The 21,508-nt window shown below is 37.2% G+C and overlaps 1 protein-coding gene across 1 annotated transcript in view; it reads left to right on the top strand.

Annotated features, from left to right (window-relative positions):
* Nucleotides 1–21,508, top strand: part of UNC5C (unc-5 netrin receptor C) — a 357,621-nt gene that overhangs the window by 242,040 nt on the left and 94,073 nt on the right. The window contains exon 4 of the mRNA XM_049630896.1: nucleotides 12,573–12,676. Coding sequence (XP_049486853.1) covers nucleotides 12,573–12,676 — 104 coding nt within the window. The remainder of the gene's footprint in view (nucleotides 1–12,572; nucleotides 12,677–21,508) is intronic.

Below are 21,508 nucleotides of genomic sequence, written 5' to 3'. Positions count from 1 at the left end.
AGGTTCAGCACCTCTCTGTTCTTTCAGCATGTAAAAGAATTAATTGTATGAAAATGTGAATCATAGTAAATCAGCTATATTTGCTTGATGCGAAGACAGACCTGTGTCAGAAGGTACAAAAGATGGTCAGAAAGTATAACAGGTAACTGCAACATGGACCTCTTCTAAGCACAGAATTTCTCTAGATCGAGAGCTGCTTTGTCAAGACTTGCTCAGTCTGGGAGGCAAGAAGCTTAATTCTGATACTTGGAGTATGGCTTCTTGGTAGAAATAAATAAATACGTAAATAAACAAATCATTATTTAATTAAATATCAGTATAAGCAGGAACTCTATCAAAGTTTGACAGCTGGGGCTAGATGGAATGGATATCTGAGTGAGTACATTTGTAGACGGCTTTTAGGTAATAGCATTGTCCTCTTAAGTGTTTTTATGTGTATTACTTTATTCGATCTTCACAATAACCCTGTGAGATAAGTACTGTAGTTATTCTCATTCTAGGGATGAATAAACAAAAGCACATAAATCTCTGAACACACAGGACCAGGATTAAAGTCAGGCAGGTGGATCCAAGCTGCACACTCATAACCCCTGTGGTAGGCTGGATAATGGTCCCAAAGGCATCAGGGTCCTAGTCCCTGGAACCTGTAAACCTTACCTTACATGGAAAAGGACTCTTTGCAGATGTGCTTAACCATCCTGAAAGGGAGAGGTTATCCAGGATTATCCAGGTGAGCCCTAACTGCCATCACAGAGGTCCCGATAAGAGAAAGATAGAGAAAGATTTGACACAGATAGAAGAGGAGGGGCCATGGGATTGCAGAAGCAGAGACTGGAGCGATGCTGCTACAAACCAAGAATGCTGGCAGCCACGGAATCTGGAAGAGGCAAGCTTTGGAGTCTCCCAGAGAACTTTTGGAGGAAGTACAGCTTTACTGTCTCCTTGATTGTGGCCCAGTGAAACTGATTTCACATTGCTGGCCTCCAGACTATGGGAAAATAAATTTTGGGTATTTTAAGCCAGTAAATTTGTGGTCATTTCTATAAGAAATAAATGCAAGCATTATGTAGTACTCCTCCTTCAACAGACCTACATAATGGGGTAGCCTGCTTATAAATAGCTGCTGAACTTGAACAAGGAAGTTAACCTCTGAGGGTTTTAGATGTATTATCTATAAAGCAAGGGGGTTGAACTGTGTAATTTCAAAGAGTCTGTATAGTTACCATAAGAGAAATTGTTTCCAGATCTTCAGTAAACGGGTTTACCAGATTATTTTGGAAATCGATTTTCATTCAACATTTTTTAAGGATCTCCTATGTACTAAGCACCAAGCACCGAGATATATTTGACCCTAAAGAATTTTTAAAATGAAAAAAAAATAAAATAGCATTTAATTGGCTGGGATTATTTACTTTATCTTCTTAAAGTGAAACTTGGGGCACCTGGGTGGCTCAGTAGGTTAGGCCTCTGGCTCTTGATTTCGGCTCAGGTCATGATCCACTGCTCCTCCCCCATTCATGTGCTCTCTCTTTCTCCCTCTCTCAAAATCAATAAATAAATATTAAAAAAAATGAAGTGAGGGGGTCTGGGTGGCTCAGTTAGCTAAGCGACTGACTCCGGCTCAGGTCAGATCTCGTGGTTCGTGAGTTCAAGTCCCACGTCAGGCTCTGTGCTGACAGCTCAGAGCCTGGAGCTTGCTTCAGATTCTGTGTCTCATTCTCTCTCTGCCCCTCCCCCACTCGAGTTCTGTCTCTCTCCCTCTCTAAATAAATGAATAAATAAACAAGCAAACATTAAAAAAAACCTTTTTTTTAATAAATAAAAAAATAAAGTGAAATTTAACAGTGATGTAGTATCTGCTAGAAAGATGGCTATAACTATGCAGACACACCCCATATCAGAAAGTTTTGTGTAGTGAACTCTCAGTTGGGAATGCAAATTGCAACATATCTTGAATGGTAACTCCTGCTTAGTTGTAACCTCCCAGGGTTCTGTGCTGGGGAAGCTAAGTGAGGCTAAATCCAGACTCCAGAGAAAAGAATATAATGACTTACACTGTCATGGAAGGCACTGGTGCTGAACGTTTGCTATTTCTACTCCAAAGAACAAGAGCTGAGAAGAAATCATAACCACTCTGGACACGTTCCTACTTACCTGAAAGAGATTCAGGGTTTTGTTTACATAGCAACCATAACAATGAAGACACTGGTTCAGAAAAGAATGTGGGAACATATTTATCCTATGTAGTCATCAAAAATTACAGAAATAATTACAAAGTGTCTTTCCAGCCATCAAGAAACCTCTTGTTTCTCCTGACTCATGTGCTAATAGTTTCCATTTATTTAAAATGGAATCGTTTTCATTTATTTAATATTCTGAAATCCTAACATTTATTGCCTAACATTATTTCTGAAAGTACGCAAGGGAACATAAATTAATAATTATACAATGTGAATTCGGAAAATGTTATATATGGAATCCTACTAGCAGAAACAGCTCTGCCCACCAAGGTCTGTTTCTTGGTTAAGCGTCTGAGAGTCAGAAGGAAGAAGAGCTATGGGGAGAAATCCAGAGGATTGTCTCTGAGGTAAGAAAGAAGCCGCAAGAAACATTAAGTTAACTTTGACACACTCACCACTGAATTTGCTAGACCAACGTCTCAAAGTGGCAGTTCATAGGCCCAATATAGCTTACCAACTTCTCGGTTCGGCCCTCAAAATATTGGCCCACGAAAGAATTCTTGATAAATTTTAAGTAGTTAACAACCTATAGGATTAGAAAAAAAGCTCACATAATGACTGGCATTACCAGCTTCTGTTACCAATGAAATATGGAGCCTGTGGGCCCGAGTCTGCATTCCTTATTGGCAACATGCAACTTACTGCTTGAGTAACAAGAGCAAAAAGTAAAGTGGATTGGTTTTGTATTCTTGTCACTATTAAAATTTAGAAATGAAAGATAGCCCGGGTAGGCATCATGTTTCAAGAAAAAAAAAAAATTCTGTGCCTAACTTTCTATCATTTATTGTCACCTGCATGGTCCCTAGATACATGTGAAATTTCAAAAGCTGTGCTAGACGCTGTCAGCCGTCAGCCTATACAAAAGCTTTCTGCTGCTGACACTCTGGAAATACCAGTAGAGGGACCATTAAGAACCAGGTGGTAAGAACCACACTGCAGAAGCAAGTTTGCTTGGTTTCCACAACCTCCCAAAGCCTCCCTCCTGCTGCCTACAAGATCTATCCCAGCACCATATGTATCATGGGTGTTCCATAAATAATCAACAGTCAGTCATTAAGTGGTTCACATATTTAAGTGGTTCACATATTTAAGTGCTGCGTATAAAACACACCTGTGGGACCATTTAAAAGTGTAGATTTCCAAGGCCCAACCTGAGATGAAATCTGCATTGTTATCAAGCACAGAATGGCAGTCCTTGGATTTCTCTTTGTGAAATATCATCTTCAATAATTAGTCCGTCACACTCATAATTTTTTTGTCTCACTTGATTATATTTATTTTGACTAGTAATGATAATACCTAATACCTGTGTAGTGTAATAAATTTGCTAATACAGTGGGGAAAGGTGGGGTGGGGGAATATTATCTTTTGGGCACATATATCCCAGGCACACACAATGTTAAGATTTTATAGGTCTTCCTATATAACCTATAATATAGTAATTATTATGCCCATTTTTCAGCTAAAGAAACTAAGGCAAGGAAAGGTTAAACAGTGTGCTCAAGGTCACACAGCTGGCTCTGAACCCAGTTTTCTCTATGCAAAGACTCTGCTCTTAGCTACAATGTTATCTTGCCTCCCAGAACTTTCAGATTTTCACAGTGACCTACAATAAAAAAATATATTTATATCATGGTCTTCTTACACATAGAAATACACACAGATATATATGTGTGTTTGTGTGTGGTTATATGTATATGTATATACATATATACACACACAATGCTATGTATGATACATCTTGGCATTTTCTGTTCATTCGGTTTCATATCTTTAATGTTGTTTTTCAATCCCCTAAATTGATTTCATAACTCTTTAAGGGGACATGACACATAAGTTTGAAAAACATAGCAATAAACCTTAAATTCCAAAAGACAATAAGGAATATTAGATACTATAGTTTATAGACAATATGGCTAAAGTATGCAAGAAAACGACATGCTGAAAATTTACTCATATGAGTAATAATCTTTCATTCCAGACCTGAGTATTAATAATAGAAATTGTTATCATTTATTACATGTTCTGTGCTTTATAATCCTTAGAAAACTTCTCACATTCAATATGTCTTTTAATATTCACAAAACTCTATGACGTATAAAACTCTATGAGGTATAAAAGAAATGAAACAACCAACAGTAATAATGCAATATTTCATTTATCTTATTATTATTCTGTGGAATTTAAGAATAGTCTATTGAAGTTTACCCATTGGAGAATTCTTTTTTTTTTTTTTTTTTTTTTTTAGGTAATGGATGCTTTGTTATTGGAAAATCAGTCATTAGTTTTCCTAATATAAATTAGGAATTCCTGGTGTTTTAAAAAAGCAGGAGATATATATTTCTTTTTTAAACAACTTATTGTCAAGTTAGCTAACATAGAGTGTATACAGTGTAGTCTTGGCTTCGGGAGTAGATTCCGTAATTCATCATTTAAACACAACACCCAGTGCTCATCCCAACAAGTGTCCTCCTCAATGCCCATCTCCCATTTTCCCCACCTCCCCTAACCCCCACCTCCATCAACCCTTAGTTCTCTATATTTAAGAGTCTCTTATGTTTTGCCTCCTTTGTTTGTAACTTATTTTTCCTTACTTTCCCCTATGGTCTTCTGTTAAGTTTCTCAAATTCCACATGTGAGTGAAAACATATGATATCTGTCTTTTTCTGACTGACTTATTTCATTTAGCATAATACCCTCCAGTTTCATCCACATTGTTGAAAATGGCAAGATTTCATTCTTTTTCATTGCCAAGTAGTATTCTATTGTATGTATATGGATAGAAAGATATAGCTATAGATACAGATATAGATGTAGATATGTATCTTCCACATCTTCTTTATCCATCCATCAGTTGATGGACGTTTCATCACATTAATGGAAGAAAGGGTAAGAACCAGATGATCCTGTAAATAGATACAGAAAAAGAACTTGACAAAATATAGCATCCTTTCTTAATAAAAATCCTCAAGAAAGTCGGGATAGAAGGAACATACCTTAACATCATAAAGCCATATATGGAAGGTCCACAGCTAATATCATCCTCAATGGGGAAAAACTGAGAACTTTCTCCCTGAGATTAGGAATATGACAGGGATGTCCACCCTCACCAATATAGTTTAACATAGTGTTTGAAGTCCTAGCCTCAGCAATCAGAAAACAAAGTGAAATAAAATGTATCCAAATTGGTAAAGAAGTCAAACTTGCACTTTTTGCAGATGACATGATACTCTACATGGAAAATCTGAAAGACTCCACCAAAAAACCACTAGAACTTGATGCGTGAAGTCAGCCAAGTCACAGGATGTAAAATCAATGTACAGCAATCAGTTGCATTTTATACACCAATAATGAAGCAACGGAAAGAAATATCAAGGAATCAATCCCATTTACAGTTGCACCAAGAACCATAAAATACCTAGGAATAAATCTAACCAAAGAGGGAAAAGATCTGTATGCTGAAAACTGTAGAAAGCTTATGAAAGAAATTGAAGACACAAAGAAATGGAAAGTCATTCCATGCTCATGGATTGAAAGAACAAATATTGTTGAAATGTCAGTGCCGCCCAGAGCAATCTATACATTCAATGCTATCCCAATAAAAATAGCACCAGCATTTTTCACAGAGATAGAACAAACAACCCTAAAATTTTCATGGAACCACAAAAGACCCCCAATAGCCAAAGTAATATTGAAAACGAAAGCCAAAGCTGGAGGCATCACAATGCCAGACTACAAAGCTTGTACTATAAAGTTGTAATCATCAACACAGTATGATATTGGCACAAAAACAGACACGTAGACCAATGGAATAGAATGGAGAGCCCAGAAATGGACCCTCAAATGTATGGCCAACTAATCTTTGACAAAGCAGGAAAGAATATCCAATGGAAAAAAGACAGTCTTTTTATCAAATGGTGTTGAGAGAACTGGACAGCAACATACAGAAGAATGAACCTGGACCACTTTCTTACACCACACCTTATACAAAAATAAATTCAAAATGAATGAAAGAGCTAAATGTGAGACAGGAAATCATCAAAATCCTACAGGAGAAGACAGGCAACAACCTCTTTGACCTCAGCCGCAGCAACTTCTTACTTGACATGTCTCTGAAGGCAAGGAAAATAAAAGCAAAAATGAACTATTGGGACCTCATCAATATAAAAAGCTTCTGCACAGCAAAGGAAACAATCAACAAAACTAAAAGGCAACCAATGGAATGGAAGAAGATATTTGCAAATGACATATCAGATAAAGGGTTAGTATCAAAAATCTATAAAGAACTTACCTAACTCAACACCCGAAAAACAAATAGTCCAGTGAAGATACGGGAAGAAAATACGAATAGACACTTTTCCAAAGAAGACATCCAGATGGCTAAGAGACACATGAAAAGATACTCAACATCACTCATCATCAGGGAAATACAAATCAAAACCACATTGAGATACCACCTTACACCAGTCAGAGTGACTAAAATTAACAATTCAGGAAGCAACAGGTGTTGGCGAGGATGTAGAGAAAGGACAACCCTCTTGCACTGTTGGTGGGAATGCAAATTGGTGCAGCCACTCTGGAAAACAGTATGGAGGTTCCTCAAAAAATTAAAAATAGAATTACCCTACGACTTAGTAGTACTAAAAATTTATCCAAAGGATACAGGAGTGCTGATTCATAGGGGCACATGTACCCTGTGCTATCCACAATAGCCAAATTATGGAGAACTCTTGACTTCATAGTGTCAGTCTACCACATTGCCAAGATTTGCCTTTTAAAAAATATTTTATTCAAAAATAAATAAATAAATAAATAAAAAATATTTTATTGTAATGAATCTTTCTGTACAACAAAGTAATATTGCTGAGGAAATAAATATTTTTTAATAAATATAAACAATTAAAAAAAACTTAGAGTAAGGACATAGTCATTATCTTTAAAAAAAAAAAAAAAACAGTATCAGCAACCTGCCTACTCAGACACTATAGGGACATCTCTTGCTGATATTTTCTTTAGGTTTCCTTTCAAAATCAGTGGGGCTCACAGGTGTTTAGATGGTAGTGTGATGCATTATACTCAAAAATGGCCTGTGCAGCCTTGACTTTTCAGTCGTAGGCGTTACTCACCCTTTTTGGAGTGTCAGGCAGAGATGCTCAAGGGATGGAGATGTGATTTTCTGCCCCTTCCATAAATATGCACATTGACATGATGGGGCTTTCTTACATGCTATTTTGGGTAGGCGTTCCCCTCCCTATCTCTCCATGGAGACAGAAAATTACTTTTGTCAAAGTTATTCTCAATGCATTTACAATCATCCAAGTTTTAATTTTAGTTGGCTTTTATGATTGCTTCCTTGGATTTGTATAAAGAACTTTCTGGTATTTTTAATACTGAATCATCTGGAACCTATCATTTTCCCTGTTTTCTCTTAGCTATACCTATAGATCCAAGTATCCAAAAATTCCATGAAAATTGTTCTGGGGGAAAATTATAAGCTGTTGTCTTCAAAGATTCGCCAACTCCTTTATTATTTAAAAATGATTTCTCCTATTGTTTCTTTTAGATACTAGTCATTGGTATAGCTCCTTAAAGATCCATCACAACCAAGAAGTATTTTATTCAACACAGGAAAACCTTTTTCCCCTCAAACACATATTTAAAATGTTAATCTAGTCAGTCATTGGCCCTTTTATATAGCAAAAGAGACCTTCAGAAGCATCCAGACATTTATTTTTATTTTAGAAATTAGGAAAGGGAAAGGCCCAGTCTTCGAACTCCCAGTTAGTCTTCATTTCTGTTCACCACATTGCCAAAAAGCAGAGTTCATGTTTGTAGAATGCCATTAATTAGTGTATTCCACTTCATAAATAATTCGTAACCACAGTAATATTATTTTGCAAAAGAAAAAAAAATCATTGAAAGCGTCAAGATTCTACAATAGAAAATGAGACGTCGTATGTGCCCATGCATGTAGGGGTTCTGAAAGGCTTTCTTTGATTACTATGTAAATGGTAAATAGAAATCCATATAGTTTCAAGTCTGATTCTACATCTGCTAATTGGATTTTGCTGTATGGATTTAGTAAGCCAATATTCATGCTCTTAAGTAAACATCTCTCAGAATGCATGCATATGACAAAGCTGGTTTTTCTTTTAATCGCTGGAATCAACGACTAAATCGGAGGTAGGCCAAGTTGACTTTGCAAAAGTAATCTAGGTTATAATGAAAGGACTTTATACTTATTTTACTATCAGCAGAACTAATGGAAAGAAAACAGAAATGTAGAATCCTAAAGGTCTTCCAAGGGCAGAAATTCATCTCTTTTCCTGACAGGAATACCCACATTATTCTGAACCGTTCTGTTTTACATCTAATTCCTGGCTGACAAATGTCCGTTTTTCATGCTTATTCATTCGTCACCCTTGTGTTCTCTCTGCCTGCAAGGCATCCAGCCTGCCTTCTATCACATCTTTGCAAATGATAAAGGATATGCTTAAAACGTTACCCACCCTCCCCTTGCAGAGGCATCCAGAAGTGAGCAGCTGCATTCCTGGACAACCACAATATATTCTATGCTCATTACACAACCTGAGAGCTAGAAAAGAGGGTTTATGGCAGAAATTAAAAGGATTTTGCAGGAAGAAGTATTGCCTCGTGGGGGGTTAAATGCGAGATCATTTTAGAAATTACATAAAATTTATATGGAGTTTAAAGCCAAACCATTAAAATGAAATAATTACAAGGTATTCAACGATGGCTCAGTTAAACCTGTCTCTCGAAGGATGTGCCTCTGATGTGTGGTCACCATTCTCAGTTAGGAAACAGGGATCCTCCTAAGAAGTGCCTTCATATGGCAGGAATTTGAAAACCATGCCAAAAACTACACCATATCCTAAGAATTACAGCATGCTGCATTCAAACCCATTGCCTCTTACTGCTGCTGACTTCTGTCATCATAAAATTTTTGCAAAAGAGCAGTAGGTTCTCATGATGGTCATATTGCCAGTTCCCGTGCACCCCTCAACCCAGCTTGGCTTTCACTTGCCATTCACACCTAAATGTCCCAAACCAGTGGCTTCTTCACCCTTCTGAATCCTTCCCTGCATTTGTCCTGTTGGCCTCTCATCTTGTTAAAACATTATTCTCCTCTTGGCTCCTCTGACATATGTCTGTTTGGTTTCTCTCTTGCTTCTTTGTTCATGCCATGTCATTTTGCTGGCAGCCTTTTCTTTTGAATGTTGGTGTCCTGTATGTTGAGCACTCAGTCTTTCTCCTGGTGATGTAATCTGTTTCCCATGCTTCGGTCGTCTCCTAGACAACAAAGCACAAATCGCTTACAAGGAGGTTTTTTATAAGTTCTAGTGTTTCTCAACTTGGGATGGATTTTGCCTACTGGGGACATTAGGCATCTGTCTGTGGGCATTTATTTTACCACAGCTGGAAGAGGTGCTCCTTGCTTTTAGTAGGTGACGTCCAAGGATGCTGCTAAGTATCTTGCTATGCACAGGACAACCTGACAACAGAGAATTATCCAGTCCCAAATGTCAGTAGTACTGAGCCTGAGAACACATGATCTGGATTTATTGCACTTTCCATTTGAATATCCTGTACACACCAAACTGAACCTGTACCAAGTACATCGCTATCTTTCTCTTCACTTTCCTTTCTAATTCTGTACTATATCATCTAGTGATGGTACCATCTTAACAATTGCAAGAGCTAAGAATATACTATTATTCTTGCCTCCTGGCACTCTCCAAATACTTGGGTCTTCTGAAATGTATGATCTTTTTATTTCCAGAATCTGCTTCTTCCTTCTCCTCTTCCTCCTCCTGCTTCCTCCTCCGCACTATCACTAGCCGAGTTCAAGACCCCGTCATTCCTCCTACTCTACTCAGATGGGTTCCTAACTACCTTCTGTCTCTTTACCACCACCTCTGTCACGTCTGTCACAATGAGGGGAGTATGATATCTGATCCCCTTCCTTTGCTTAAAAGCTTTTGAGGGCTTGCCATTGCTTAGCATGGCAGAAAGGCTCTCACAAGTAGATGTCAGCTTACCTTTTTAGTCTTGAGTCTTTTTATCTTACACATCATCATCTTAAGCACTTAAGCAAGTGTGTACCAAAGAATATAATACTAAATATTAAAATAATTTGTTTTAGCTATTTGGATGCATATGTACCTCATTCTTATTCTAAGCCCTCATTTTGTGATATGCTTATTAATTTAACCAAGAGAGTCGATAGGTTCTTAAATTTGAGAACTAATTCCAGTCATTATTTTTTCACCCTACCCCACATCAGATGGAAGTTTTTCAGAATGATTTTTTTTATAAACAAGATATATCTGGTCAAGAACATTTTGTCCCATAAAAATTGTCCACCGCTGCTATTATTCTTATTAGTACTTGGCATTTTGCCAAAATTTTTATCTTGATGCAGATCCAAAACAAAGAGAAACTACGTAAGAAAAGAAAGAGTTAAAAAAGAGAATAAAAGAAGAAGAGAGTAACAAGTTTTTAATGTTTGTGTTGGAAGGACACAGATTAACCAAAAGATGTCTGATGAAAGGGATGTCTGTAATAGCAAAATATGTACAAATCAAGTCTCAGAAGTTTCTAATGTAGCATTGGTTATTTTGCTGTAAGGCTTTCGGTAATTTGATAGATATGTTTCTTACATGTAAAATAAAGACATGATTTCGATAACTTATAAGTTCTAATAACTGTGGATTTTAAGTGTTTATTTTTGCAATATACTCAATTTCTTGATAATCAAATCAGAAGTGGCCTTCTGACAGAAATTTTGTCACCGTTTGGCAAGTCTCTTGTCTTACCTCAGATCACATATATCCATAATTTTCTCACAACCCCTAAGCTTTTGAAGGTTTTCTTATGCCGAGAAATTCAACAAATGGCAAGTTTGTAACAATGGATTTTTTTTTCTGTCCATGCTTCCTTCCAGATCGTGCTTTCTGATAGCTCCTTGAAAGACATTAGGAATATACCTCCAGAGTCTTTGGGTTTTCACAAACCACAGTTCAATAGGCTTAAATGGTACTTTTAGATTCTTAAGTCTTTATCAAAGATGTGACATGGAAGGATAGAAGCATTAATTTATAATCAAAATCAACTGGACAAAATTCCAATAACTTTTCATTGGAAGGAGATGAAACTGTATGTGTATGAAATAAAATGTTTAATATATTTTTTTGTTTATATAAATGTTGCTTCAAAGCTCTGTGGCGGAATCATTTATTTTTTAACTTTGGCATTTAAAATAATAAACTGATTTTTTTAATCAATAGTTTGTTTTTTTTTAATGTTTATTTATTTTGAGAGAGCATGCACATATGTGCATCTGGGGGAGGGGCAGAGAGAGAGAGAGAGAGAGAGAGAGAGAGAGGGTGAGGGAGAATCCCAAGTGGGCCCCACGCTGTCAGCACAGAGCCCGATGTGGGGCTCAGTGATCTCACAAACTGTGAGATCATGACCTAAGCCAAAATCCAGAGTCAGATGTTTAACCGACTGAGGTACCCAGGCGCTCTAAAATGATAAACTGATTTCTAACTTGTTTATTCCACCTATAACAATTTTTAAAAGCCTAATGCATATTTTAGCAACTATAACTATATAAATGTGTAATTAGACAGTTGGTATATTTGGGGAGAAATGACTATTTAATCTTCTAATTGAAGGATGGCTACATAATTACATATTACATATGTACAATTACATATGGCTACATAATTACATATTCTAGACTCATCCCCATAGTTACTCTTTTCTTTGCCTTGTGTTTGAGACATGTCAAGAAGCTATGTTCATTCTTTCAGGATTCCAGCATTCTGTTTTCCCCTCTGAAACAAAAAACTTCCTTTTGAGTTATTGATGAAAAGATCTGAGTTATTACAACTTTAATAGTATCTATTATGAAGAGAAAAATATGTATGTACATAACAGACTGCGTGTGTGTGAGAATCATGACAATGGGATTCTTTTGATAAAAAATGTGATCACCATATTTGGTTACCAAGCAATACTAGGGAAATGCAATTAATCAGTTTCACTTATTTTGAAAATTAGGTTCTCCAAAGCATTCCATTAAAGATTAAAGTAGAAGCAGTTAATAGCCTCTGAATTTCATGTTTTCCACCACACAGAATATAATAACCCCAACTATGGTATAGTACTAACAACATGTGGTGTGGTTAAAAAAATACAAAGACACATAAAATGCTAAACTGGAACATTTTTATAGCATTTTCCATAAATGGATAAATGTTAATTATTATTAGTTTTGTCATGTATTTTACTACCTGTGCTTTCCAGATCTACGGAAGACATTTGAGCAGGAACCCCTGGGAAAGGAGGTATCCCTGGAACAGGAAGTCTTGCTCCAGTGTCGACCACCTGAAGGGATCCCAGTGGCTGAGGTGAGTAACAAAAATTCTTTGCATTTAGCAAGTGGCATTTAGTTATTCTAACAGAGGCCTAATCCATGGCTAATGGTGCAGTGAATTAGGGTATGGCATGATGAATGTCTGGTAATGGAGTCCTAACTGCCTGCTGCTGGCAAAATAGATTGATTGGGAACTGATTAATGACTCGGGAGTCAATTAGAATGCCCCACTAGACAAAGCCACAGGCAGTTCGGTTTAATTTTGTCATTCTCTTTCAAGAAACCAGAAACATTGCTTTATTTTATCTGGCACTTATCATATGGAGAGGTGATAAGACTTAATAAAGTACCATCGGTTTTATTATTGTTCTTGAAAATATGCAAAAAGTGTAAGAAGAGTGTGTGTGTGTCTGTGAGCCTGTGCACCCCACATATATATTTCCTGTTCTGTGATGTAATCCAAAGGCCATATCTACGTACCATGAATAAAAACATGTCTGAGAAATAACAAGTGTCAATTAGTTTCCCACCATGAGCTTTCTTCCATCAAGCTCTTCTTTTTTTTTTTTTTTTTTTGGCTAAAACAAAGCCTATTGACTATTAATAAAGTATTACAAATCAGATATATACCATGTTTTTCATTAGCACCAAATCATATGGTGTCCTTTGAAAATGCCTGTCTATGGGGGATAGGCCTACATGGCCCCAAAGGAGTGCCATGCCCTCCTTGAGACACTCACCATCATAGAGTATACTTGTTGAGGAAAATTGTCTAATACTGTATTTTCATTTGTTAACGAATAACTCTAAGCTCTCGAAAATGTTACCTTTTATGATTATTAGGAGACATCCTAATGGGCATCAAACACTATTACCCTAGCTAATTGGGTATTCTGTGGGCCCAGAAACACATTCAGTTTGACAGGTGACATACATAGGTGCTAACCTGTTGGTCCTTGTTAACCTCTAAACTACCTTGAGTCCTTTGGAATTCTCACTCTTTTATTGCATGTGTGGAAAGAGGCATTTTTTAGTTGTTGCAATTGGGGCCTGAATATGAGCCAGCTGATTTGTTTTTTGTTTTTAGTTTTTTTTGTAAAAATAAGTCTTGAATTCTCCTTTATGTATGAAATTGCAAAATAATATATTGACACAATATAGTTCAAAAAATGTTTCATAGTTAATAGTGTACTTACTATTAGCTTTCTCTTAGTTTTTCAGTCTTGTGAAGGTTGAAGCAAAGGTGGGAGCTGGCTCAGCTGATCTCACCACCACAAGATTAAACATCTGATTGCTCTTTGCAAATTATTATAAGTAGTAAATTAAGAAATTTAGGCAAAGCTCTTAGAAAACAGCTCCATTTTTTCTCTCACAGCCATTTATATCTCTCCATGTGTCAATGCAAAGACTCAAAGTAGTGTTCTTAAGGAAACTTTTTGTTTTATTTTGCAAGAAGGGAACTATTTTTTGCCCTGTTACTGGCATTCCGTGGTACTTTCTAACACTGCGTCAGAGACTTTACATGATTATATCTGTTTTATCTGAGCTCATCAAAACCTTATCTTCCAACACTGATATATAATATGATTTAGTGTGATGAAAGGAGGCAACTCTTCTCTATTCCGTATTTTATTTCACTTATTACAATCGTTCATCTGTCTCCTTAATTGTATTTTTAAAATTCTAAATGTAGGCCTCCACCAAACTACCTTAAAGACCAAAACATGTCCTGAGTAACATGCGTGTCCACAGCCTCATTTTTACCCAGCATTTCCTACAGATTGCTGATCCCTGCAAAGACTTTCAGTGAGGAGATCCTAGTAATTTTTTCATTTTTTTTAGTCTCGCCAACAAAGTGGTTCACTTTGTCAAGGAGTAAAGATTCATGACTGAAAACTAATTGGCTGTGAATTTTATTTGTATCATCAGTGGGGAAGAGACCAATTAACACTTGGCAAGCTCAAAAATCATATACCCATTTGACATTCAAAGAACTATATTTAATGCATTTTTTCCTTTTTTTTTTTTTTTCTGAAGTCAGAAGAGACATCAAACAGTCTTGCTCAAGAGCAGGCTAATAAACTCCTAGGTAGATACTTTCCAACACCCTTAGGATCACCAAGATCAGAAAGCTAATAAATACCCTAATGGGACACATTACAATAGTCATTTGCTTAAGAGGAGTAGATAAATGAAAAAAAGAAAGGAATGAAATGTAACCTGGTGAATTAAAGTGTTATTAAATTATTTTGGTTGTATCATAAATGCATTCATTATTTAATATTTAAATTTTTTTGAAGAATCTAAAAGCATAAATATAGCTTAGAGTGAAATGCTGATCTTAAAGATCAAACTCTTGCATTTTACCATAAGTAAAATCAATCATGAAGGTATACTGGCAAGGATTTGTGCTGCTTTTGTGTCCAAGGCAAGTGATTCTGAAAAACTCAGATGGTAAATGCTCAATGGATACATGGTTTGATCAATTCAGTTGATGTTTGTTTTATATGTGTCTAGCTCCAATGAGCAAGTAGTCAGGTACATTCTTTGTAGAATATGAGGAAACAACTTTCTTCCTTCCCATACAAGTCAATAAATTTCTAAAGAACTCTACCAGTTAAAAAAAAATTTAATGTTTTTATTTATATTTGAGAGACAGAGACAGAGCATGAGCAGGGGAGGGGGCAGAGAGAGAGAGACGGAGACAGAATCCAAAGCAGGCTCCAGGCTCTGAGCTCTCAGCACAGAGCCCGACGCAGGGTTCAAACCCACGAACCTGAGATCATGACCTGAGCCGAAGTTGGACGCTTAACTGACTGAGCCACCCAGGCACCCTGAGAACTCTACCAATCTTAAATTACAGTGGTATCACTTTTGATGCAGATAACATAGGCATTTCTGAGGTCATAAATAACATTTAATATCATCCCCTATTTTGGCTCTGGTCTCTATTATAGAATGTTAAACTAATTTCCTCATAGAACTCTCGGTGTAAACCATTTTTAACTTTTTGACTTTGGGCAAGGTGTTTCAATTCTCTGTATATATGTTTTCTGAATTATAAAATGGAGATAACAATAATAGTATCTATCCAGAAGATAGTTTTGGAGTTCAGATGAGATGATACACGTAAATCACTTGGACCATGTAGAAAGCTCAAGAAACATCAGCCATTTTTAGTATTATTATTATATGATCACTTACTGATTTACAGAAGACAAAATTCAAGCTCTGGAATTCAGAATAGCCACTAAGCACATTGTACCTATGCTGAGTGCTGTGGGGCTGTGAAGCTTCTGTCCTGTGAAAAATCACCAATATGCCCTCTTGTGTTCTCCAGCCAGGGCTTTGGTTAGAGTCCATAAATACTACAAATGAAGATCACATTATAAGCTTCAAACAAGGAAAAGCCCTTATTTATTGTAAATATCTGCTTCACAAATGACATGTTAATGTAAATACCTACAGCAAGTCATGACATGGCTGCTGTCCTTGCTCTAATTTTTGAAGGTACTGGTGTCCATTTGGCCCTCATGATCCCAAGACATTGGATCAGCCTGCATATTTTATTTCAAAGAAGACATTTGGGCTGAGGCTACTTTTGGTAGTTCTCCTTTTCAGGGATAAAGGAAGGAGGGTGACAAAGTTTCAGAGGAGGAAGAGGCCAATTGAGATTTCTTATACCACATCTCTCCAAATGGTGACGCTTTGGGTAAGAAAAATTATGTTGTGGGCACCCCAGGATAAAGCATATGGGTTCCAGAGCTCTAACCTTGGCTCTCCCTCCTCTGGTCTCCTTGCCACATCCTTTCTTTATATCTATTTTATTTAAGATATTTAACAACTGTATGACTTCCTTAGCCCTGAGGCAGAGTCTGAAGGCCTTGTGCTGTATCAGGCGTAAACCCTTCAGCTCTTGAATCATAGGGTGGTCCAGGGAGCCATCCAGTGCTGGGAAGGAGAAGGGGAGCGCTCAGTTCTTTAGCAGCACGTACAGAGTTGTTTCAGCCATACCATAACACCTGGTATGGATGAACCAATGTGATTGGCTCCTATATACAATGATGTTTTATAGCTCCAACTACTACTTGCATTGAAATGTATCTGTTTACTCCTCTGCCTGCCTGACTAAACTGTGAAGAAATAAGGAGCAAACAGGTTTTGCTCATGTTTTATCTCTAATACCCACAGACTGAACCTATTTAGTAGATTCTCTAACTATATTTCATTAAATGAAGGAAAGAGTCCCTGTTGGATATGGCTACATTTCAGGAAACGGAGATGGAACTTTCCACAAAAAGGACGTTTGTCACCCCTGAAGTTGCAACCCTATTGAGAGAACTCAGTGTGGGGTGAGGGGTTTCATTAGTCTGAAGCCTGAGAGTGAAGTTCCAACCCACTAGGACCAGAAGGACAAAAAGGGGGGGCAATTGGAAGCTACTTTAGTTCAAGGAGTATAGGGCAGGTTAATAATAATCATATTAAAATTAAGAGTAGACCACATGGGAGAAAGGAAAACAACCACCAGAAACACTCTAAAATGGTATTGCCCATGGTATTTTAGTGGTCCGTGCCAGGACCACACCAAAAGTACAATGTTTTTGTTACATTTCTGGGAAGGTATTTTGCCTCCCTTTCAATAGACAAGCCTCCCCATTTCCCTAAACAAGCCAGAAAATTAATACACTGATGAATGGGTGCTGGGTGTCCCAGTGTATCATAGCAGCACTCTGTAAAGTGAATCCCTCTTTCTCATCTTAGTTTATGCCTAAAAAATGTTGTGTCACATGGTGAGCCAGAAATATACTCAGAGATACTTTATTTTATCAGATTATCTCTTTTGGAGAGTACTGGGATCAAAACATCAATGCATACAAGATTTGCTGGCATGGCAGAAGGAGCAAAACTGAATTTTTCACTAAAACCTGTGATTTGTATCACCTTTAACAAGGGGATAATTGCTTCTCTAATTATAATTGAGCCATTTCTCATAGGAGTTTAATTGGAGGCACAGGGCGCAATGTTCAACTTATTGACCCAGTTGTGCTTAGAAGCCGTCCTCTTATTTATCAACATTTGCATCTCTAATTAGCAAGTGGGAAAATATGGGTCGAAGTGCAAAAGAATAGCTTATTTTGCTGAGTTTAGTATTGATAAACAGGGAACAGATTTTTTTTTTTAAAGCTAATACTGCCAGGGCAAAAAGCTGCTGGCAGCTGGAGGCTATGCCAAATGTGCAGCATCAGGTGCTATGCCATCTAATTGATTATTAATATGGCTGCTGAACATTTTGTTTCATGAGAGGCATGCATGTTTCACTGCCATTCCCTCATAATGGGGACTTCATGTGGCTGCATTTCCATGCAGGTGCATTGTCTTCCAAGCCGTGCTTTCTGTCCTTTGTAGGCGAAAGAGAGAAAAGAAGGGCTTGAATACAAATTTGAAGAGAGAGACTGCTTTCAGCGCTCAGTGATATCTGTTGGAGTTTTCCCCTAGCACGTGTGTAGCAACAAGCTGCTGATTTTTTTTTTTTTTTTTTTGCGAGCTGATTATATCAGCCTTGCAAAAAGTTTTGCGCAAGTATTAGGCTTCCTGACTACTAGGCAGCTTGCAAGCTTTGTATTGGTTCAATCTACAGTTGCCAGCATCACCTCTTTATTATGGTTACCCCTTAAGTTTTTCTTCCAATATCTGCCTCTAATAGTTATATGCAGAGCTGACCATAAGCCCAGATAACCACGTAAACCAAGTTAAAAATAATAACATTAAACGATTCCAGCATCCATTAAAAAAAAAAAAAAAACAGTAAGAAATTATAAACCTTTTTTGGACTTATAATAGATTGTGGCTTCACTCCGTGCTCATACATAGTGGTTCCTTTGAGCTCTAGCACAGCATGCAGCTTTTGTTTTTTAATCATTCATTCATTCAAGAAATATTTATTGTCTCTTCCCTCTGTGCTGGGTACCCTTCTAGTTGCAGGAGATACAAGTCAGCCAAAGTCCCTAACGGGTTAAAACAAAACAAAAAATGACTACACAAGAATAGAAATAAATGACCAAGGAATTGCCAGATAGTTGCAAGTTAAAAGAAGTAAGACAAGGTCATATTTCAGAGGTTGATGGTTATTGGGGATTGGAAGTCACTTCAGAGTCCAAGGAGAATCTCTGTGGAGGTGCTCTATGAGCTGAGGTCTGAATGACAGGAAAGAACCAGTTTTAAAAATGTTTGGGTCAGGAAGTTCCATGCAGGGGGAGCAAAATACCCTGAGAAAGAGTTGATGTGGCTTTAGATTTAAAAAGAGGCCAGTGTAGGGATAAGGGCGCCTGGGTGGCACAATTGGCTAAGGGTCCCACTTCAGTTTGGGTCATGATCTCATGGTTCCTGAGTTCAAGCCCTGCATCGGGCTCTGTGCTGACACCTCAGAGCTTGGAGACTACTTCGGATTCTGTGTCTCCCTCTCTCTCTGCTCCTCCCCCTGCTCACACTCTGTCTCTCTCTCTCTCAAAAATAAATAAACATTAACAACACTAAATTAAAAAAAGAAAAGAGGCCAATGTTTCAGAGACACAGTGAAGCCTTGAGGAGGGTTTTGTGGACTTATAGGAGGATGACTTTGTGGAATTACAGAAATGGTGAGTAGTTTAGACTGATCTCTGAATGCATGAAAAACCCCTGGAGATTTTAAGTAAGGAATTATCATGTTGTGGTATATATATATATATATTCTCACTGTTTTGTTTTTTTTTTAATGGATGTTGGCATTGTTTAATGTTATTATTTTTAACTTGGTTTATGTGGTTATCTGGGCTTATGGTCAGCTCTGCATATAACTATGTCTTTCAAAGACATATATATATATATATATATATCATTCCTGCTGCTGCATGGAAAACAGACTTCAGTAGTGTAAGAATGGAAACAGGGACCCATTTAGGGGATCTTGCCTGAACCTAAAGCAAGAGAAAATGGTTGCTTGTCTTAAGGTGGGAGTAAAAGAGATGGAGAGAGATGGTGAAATAAAGGACATATTTTAATTTCTGCCAGAATACAAAATTCTTTTGGGGGGGAATAAAAATTTCTGAACATGATTTTTAAATTTGCTCTTACGAAATGAATAAGATCTAGAAAATGTTTTCAGGAGAAAGTAAAATCTTCCATGCTAAAGTGCAGCTGTTTTCAAACACAGTCTCTCTCTTACTGGCAACAGACAATGACCTAGAATGTATCTTTAATCACAAGGCACAATGATCTTTTATTTCTGTTACCCTTATTTCTTAAGAAAAGTGTATCTGTTTCTTCAGTAAGTTCTCTTGCTTGGAAACTTCTTTCAGTGATTCTCTCCGTAGGTCTATAGGCACTATTTACTGGGGGTAAATTCACTGGGGGTGAGAAATGGCAACCTAGTGACCAGAAAGTGTAGAAATCCCATACTTTTTTTTTAAATTTTTAAAGTGTTTTTTATTATTTTTGAGAGAGAGAGAGACAGAGCACAAGTGGGGGGAGGGACAGAGAAGGAGGGAGACACAGAATCCAAAGCAGGCTCCAGGCTCTGAGCTGTCAGCACAGAGCTCGACACAGGGCTGGAACCCACAAACCATGAGATCATGACCTGAGCTGAAGTTAGACACTTAACCAACTGAGCCACCCAGGCGCGCCCCGAAAGCCGGTACTTCTAAAGGTGGCCAGACTTAGTAAGAGTCCCACTCTTATGTGGTAAATAAGAAATGCTGAGAATTCCTTATCCTGAAAGGCAAGTTTGTAGTAAAGACTCGTTAGGAACTATCTATAGACCAGTCAATGTATAGTTGCTTTGCCCTGAAAAAAAATGGCATTTTAAGGACATTTCAGTGCCATTTTGCTCCCTTGGAAGATATTATTAGATATAGTCATTCTACTCTGGGCATTTTGAGTGGTTGTCGCTGTTAGTTAATTTAATAGTTCATTAGGTCAGCGTGCTTTTATCTTCTCATAGTTGAACTTAGGCTTTAGGAATGGAAGTTTTCAGACTTCAAGACAAGTTTGCCTCCGCAGTATGGTCTGTGTACATTCAGCTCTCAAAAGCAATAAGCCAGACATATGTGCAATTAAGGGAGTGTTTCCTCAATAGGAAAACAAATTCCTTTCTTAGCAAATTCTTTCCCTTTGCAGAAGTTACAACTGAGCAAAATGTCACTACATTTTCCACTTGTTTTTTTTTATTCTTTGGCTTTTTTTTTAACAATTGTCTAAGGATAATTTCAACATGCTTGAAAGACCAACACTTTAAAGCATAAAAACACACATACTTTCACAAACCTATTGAAAGGTACAGAGTATTTTGGACAGTAGTCAACCCAGAAGTGAATAAGTTTCTTATTTTATTGCAAATCTGACAAGCCAATGAACGCCTAAACAAAGTAGCCTTCTATTCTTGACCAGAGAGAACATCTAGAACATTGTCTCCACAATAGCTGTGGGGGAGATGTAGGATGGAGGGAGAAAGCTCTCGTCCTTTTACACACTTTTTTTTTTAATGGCTTCTTGCTTCTTGTATTTTAAGACACTTTTTATGCACAACTTTTATGGGTAAAGAACATAATGAAGATATATAATGAGGCATATGTATATGTATCTGTATCTGTATATGTATATGTATATGTATAATGAAGATGTTTTTAGTCATAAGAAATACCTACAAGAGATGGTGAGAAGGTGTTGCCAGGGTAAGAAATCAGAAGAAAATAATTCTGGGATTGCAAACTCTGGAGCAATTGGAGCCAAACTCTAGGTGGTAAAAGTCTCCAGCAGGATATTACCTATAGTCATCCTTTAGAATTTTCTAGGTCTTACTACTACTCAAAGTGAGATGCATAGATTATCTGTG

Source organism: Panthera uncia, chromosome B1 (assembly GCF_023721935.1).
Source record: "Panthera uncia isolate 11264 chromosome B1, Puncia_PCG_1.0, whole genome shotgun sequence".
Lineage (NCBI taxonomy): Eukaryota > Metazoa > Chordata > Mammalia > Carnivora > Felidae > Panthera > Panthera uncia.
Note: the sequence above shows the minus strand (reverse complement) of the source record. Positions and strands in the feature narration are given on the sequence as shown.